General features: G+C 41.4%; 1 protein-coding gene across 1 annotated transcript; it reads left to right on the top strand.

Annotated features, from left to right (window-relative positions):
• Window positions 1-1,973: 1,973 nt before the first annotated feature.
• Window positions 1,974-2,738, top strand: POX_h09588 (uncharacterized protein; the record flags this gene model as incomplete). The annotated part of the gene is made up of 1 exon (XM_050118339.1): window positions 1,974-2,738. One exon carries the CDS (start codon window positions 1,974-1,976, stop codon window positions 2,736-2,738), a length of 765 nt encoding a protein of 254 aa, XP_049965126.1.
• Between the last annotated feature and the right edge of the window lie 2,275 nt (window positions 2,739-5,013).

The following is a 5,013-nucleotide window of genomic DNA, read 5'->3' on the forward strand; positions in this document are numbered from 1 at the left end:
AACCCAAGGACAAAAGATGGCCCCGAGGGCATAGATTGGATACCTGGTTAGATATGATAGTGAGAATGGCCACTAATACAGGATTTACGACCCATACAAGAGAAAAGTCATGATCAGAAGAGATATGGACTTTTAGGAAGAACCATCCACACTGCCATTGGACCTAGATGATCGAATTGAACAGATTATGCAAGAAAGGTTCCATGATATAAAGATCCAAAATGTCAAAAAGACAACCGACATAACCGTGAAACGATCAAATAGGCCTACCCAAAAGACTACCCGCGCGGATGACGACCACCATAAAGATCCCGACCGCAACACCCACTCCAATATGAGCCCAGATACCCACGAAGAAATCCAAATTTCACAAACTTCCCATGCTCCAAAAATTCCACCTCTCCAACAGGAAAGAGGAAGGGGATATGATCTTCCACCTCCTCAAGTCCAATTCCCAAAAGACCCAGAATTGCGCGAGGGACGAATTTTTCCCCAACCCGCTCCAATCCCTCCAAGTGTGCCACCAACCATGCCAGAGGACCAAAATATCCCAATTTTACAACCTTCCCAACATCGCAAAATTTTACCGATACAACCGAGGAAAAGAGCCCCTGATACTCGACCGGATCCTAAAATCCAAATCCCTAGAGACCCAATTCCTAACCAGGGAGGAATTTTTTCACGCTAGAACCCGGATAGTCCAATCCCGTCAATTAAGAGAAGGACTATACCAGGACAATTCCCACCCACGCCAGAATCTGACCCAAATCCTACATTGAAAAGTCTAAGACACCATCCCAATCAATTCAACCACAACTCCCCCTCCAGTAGTGATTCCTCAGAGGTTCCGTAGCCACCCAATGTCACAAGCTTCATCAGCGGACCCTATCGACACTATCACGACAAATCAACCAGATTTCACGAGCGACCGGAGACGCTCCACCTCTCCAGTGAGAAGAAGCCTGCGGAGACATGCTCCGAGACAACTTATGGAAGGAATGATCAGATACACTACAAAAGGACCAGTTGAGGAAGAGCATGAAGAGAGAACGAAAGGAAGTTCATGCTTCGCTGCGTCTACCGAAGACAACTCAATTGGACCTGGCATATCAAGCACGGCCACTGAGATGATACGGTCGGCAATGGTCAAAATCCCTCAAACCCATAGGGAAGCCATGAAATCCCAATTCGCCGATCAATGGCTTGAAGCCGAAGAGACCCAATTAAAGAAGTTTGAATCATCTAACACAATGACTTTAGTAACTGAACCCCAAAAGGTACCAAAATCCTTCAGGCAAATGGGTCTATGACATCAAACAGGATACCGAAGGATATGTCCTGGAATTCCGTGCCAGATAGGTCGTATGTAGCAACCGCCAAAGTCCAGGCGTAGACTTCCAACCTGACGAAAGATATACCCCAGTTGTCTCAGATGCATCGGCCAAGTTATTCATTACCATGGCTACTATCCGTAATTGGAAAAAGGAACAGTAGGACGTAATTAGAGCCTACCTCAATGCCGCCATTGACAACCGCATCATATTCATGAAGCAACCAACTGGACATGAACAATTTGGCCCAAAAGGAGAAGATCTGGCATGCGTACTAAACCAGCGCTTTATGGATTGCGACAAGCAGGACACCTCTGGCATAAACTTTTCAAAGATGACCTATCTAGCCTAGGCCTCTCTCCAATCCCCTCCGAACCATATATCTTCACCAACAAGGACCATACCATATTTGTTATGATCTATGTGGATGATATCCTCGCGACTAGACATAAGGATCAATTGAACTCTATGAAAAAGGGCCTTTCAAACAAAAGAAAACTAAAGACCCTCCCATTCAAAAGATTCCTTGGATGTGATATGATTGAAGAACCCTCTGGCTGCATCTTTATGAGCCAACAGGCTTATTTGACAAATTTAATCCATGATGAGGGCTATGAAAATTGCAATCCTTCGCCAATTCCAATGAATCCCTCTTGGAAAATCCCCCATTCAAATGATCTAACAGAGGATAACGCATTCGATCAGGGTGCCTATGCCAAAATGATGGGAAAGATTGGTTGGCTCTCAATCAAAATGCGCCCGGATATTGCAGCGACCGTGTCCAAACTACAGCGCCGCAACGCACACCCGAGAAAAGATGATATGGTGGCGTACAAAGTTTTGTTGCAATACCTTGCAGGCACCACAAATTTAGGAATCCCATTTGGAAAAGAACCCTCAAAGGGTCTGGAAGGATTTGTCGACTCATCGTACGCTGATGCAGAGGATGGAAAATCTACCGAAGCATACATTTGGTTCTTTGCTGGTGCCCTAATCTCATGGAGCTCAAAAAGACAAGACATCGTGGCAGCCTCATCGACTATGGCCGAATACTGTGCCCTTGCGACCGCAGCGAAAGAGGGACTTTACCTTGCCAAAATTGCTGCTGACCTTTTACTTATGCCCCCATTGAACCAAGATGAAGAATTCGACAAAAATATCCCAATCACCCTATTTTGTGATTCCGACAATGCCATCACGACCGTCATGAACCCCAAAGTCAGCCCAAAATTATCCTGGATCAGCACGAGATACCATTTGATCAGAGACCTCATTAAAAAGAACCTCATCCAACTGACCAGTATCCCGAGCAAGGACAATGCCGCTGACATGCTTACCAAAACCAAGTCCAATGGGATTTTTCAAAATGATCGTACCAGATTATTGCACATGAGAGATCCTAACTAACCCTCCCCTTCCAAATTTTATTATGTCACACCATCATGTATGATATTCTTCACATTGCTGCTGGTCCTGGGGGGGGTGTGAGAGAGTTTGCCCTCTCCAGATGTTTGCTAGGCCCAGCAGCGGTCATGTGTCTTGAGGGTTTTTCCCCCATCGTGGGTTTTCCCTCTCTCTTCTTCCTTCTCCCTAGACTTCCCAATCCCAGTTGTCTCGCCTCCAGATTGCTTCCTTGCCTTGTAGACCTGTAGGTCTATCACCTATATTATAAACCGAATCCGCAAACCAAATAAAAAATTGTCCCCTTTGGAAAGATAGAATAAGTACTAGCATGATACTAATAGCTTTAGGGTGAAGTAACTAATCGATTTAGGGTTTTTACGTATCTGGTATTCTAAAGCCTATGTCTATATTCCAAAAGAACAACAAACCTAAGGACAAAAGATGCCCCGAGGGTATAGATTGATACCTAGTTAGATATAATAGTAAGAATGCTACTAATATAGGATTTACGACCTAAGCAAGAGAAAAGTCATAATCAGAAGAGATATAGACTTTTAGGAAGAACTATCTACACTACTATTAGACCTAGATAATCGAATTAAACAGATTATGCAAGAAAGGTTCTATATATAAAGATCCAAAATATCAAAAAGATAACCGATATAACCGTGAAACGATTAAATAGGCCTACCTAAAACTACCCGCGCGGATAACGACTACTATAAAGATCCCGACCGAATACCTACTCTAATATAAGCCTAGATACCTACGAAGAAATCAAATTTCACAAACTTCCTATGCTCTAAAAATTCCACCTCTCTAACAGGAAAGAGGAAGGGGATATAATCTTCTACCTCCTTAAGTCTAATTCCTAAAAGACCTAGAATTGCGCGAGGGACGAATTTTTCCCTAACCCGCTCTAATCCCTCTAAGTATACTACTAACTATGCTAGAGGACTAAAATATCCTAATTTTATAACCTTCCTAATATCGCAAAATTTATAGATATAACCGAGGAAAAGAGCCCCTAATACTCGACCGGATCCTAAAATCTAAATCCCTAGAGACCTAATTCCTAACTAGGGAGGAATTTTTTTACGCTAGAACCCGGATAGTCTAATCCTGTTAATTAAGAGAAGGACTATACTAGGATAATTCCTACCTACGCTAGAATCTAACCTAAATCCTACTATTAAAAAGTCTAAGATACTATCCTAATTAATTTAACTATAACTCCCCCCTCTAGTAGTAATTCCTTAGAGGTTCCGTAGCTACCTAATATTATAAGCTTTATTAGCGGACCCTATTAATACTATTACGAAATTAACTAGATTTCACGAGCGACCAGAGACGCTCTACTCTCTAGTAAGAAGAAGCCTACGGAGATATACTCCGAGATAACTTATAGAAGGAATAGTCAGATACACTACAAAAGGACTAGTTAAGGAAGGATAAAGAGAGAACGAAAGGAAGTTTATGCTTCGCTACGTCTACCGAAGATAACTTAATTAGACCTAGTATATTAAGCACGGCTACTAAGATAATACGGTCGTAATAGTCAAAATCCCTTAAACCTATAGGGAAGCCATAAAATCCTAATTCGCCGATTAATAGCTTAAAGCCGAAGAGACCTAATTAAAGAAGTTTAAATCATCTAATAAATAACTTTAGTAACTAAACCCCTAAAAGGTACTAAAATCCTTCTAGGCAAATAGGTCTATAATATTAAACAGGATACCAAGGATATATCCTGGAATTCCGTGCCAGATAGGTCGTATATGGTAACCGCCAAAGTCTAGGCGTAGACTTCCAACCTAACGAAAGATATACCCTAGTTATCTCAGATATCGGCTAAGTTATTTATTACTATAGCTACTATCCGCAATTAGAAAAAGGAACAGTAGGGTATAATTAGAGCCTACCTCAATGCCGCTATTAATAACCGTATTATATTCATAAAGCAACTAACTAGACATAAATAATTTAGCCTAAAAGGAGAAGATCTAGCATACGTACTAAACTAGGCGCTTTATAGATTACGATAAGCAGGATACCTCTAGTATAAACTTTTCAAAGATAACCTATCTAGCCTAGGCCTCTCTCTAATCCCCTCCGAACTATATATCTTCACCAATAAGGACTATACTATATTTGTTATAATCTATATAGATAATATCCTCGCGACTAGATATAAGGATTAATTAAACTCTATAAAAAAGGGCCTTTCAAACAAAAGAAAACTAAAGACCCTCCTATTCAAAAGATTCCTTGATATAAT

The sequence above is a fragment of the Penicillium oxalicum genome, chromosome VIII, assembly GCF_001723175.1.
Source record: "Penicillium oxalicum strain HP7-1 chromosome VIII, whole genome shotgun sequence".
Taxonomy (NCBI): domain Eukaryota; kingdom Fungi; phylum Ascomycota; class Eurotiomycetes; order Eurotiales; family Aspergillaceae; genus Penicillium; species Penicillium oxalicum.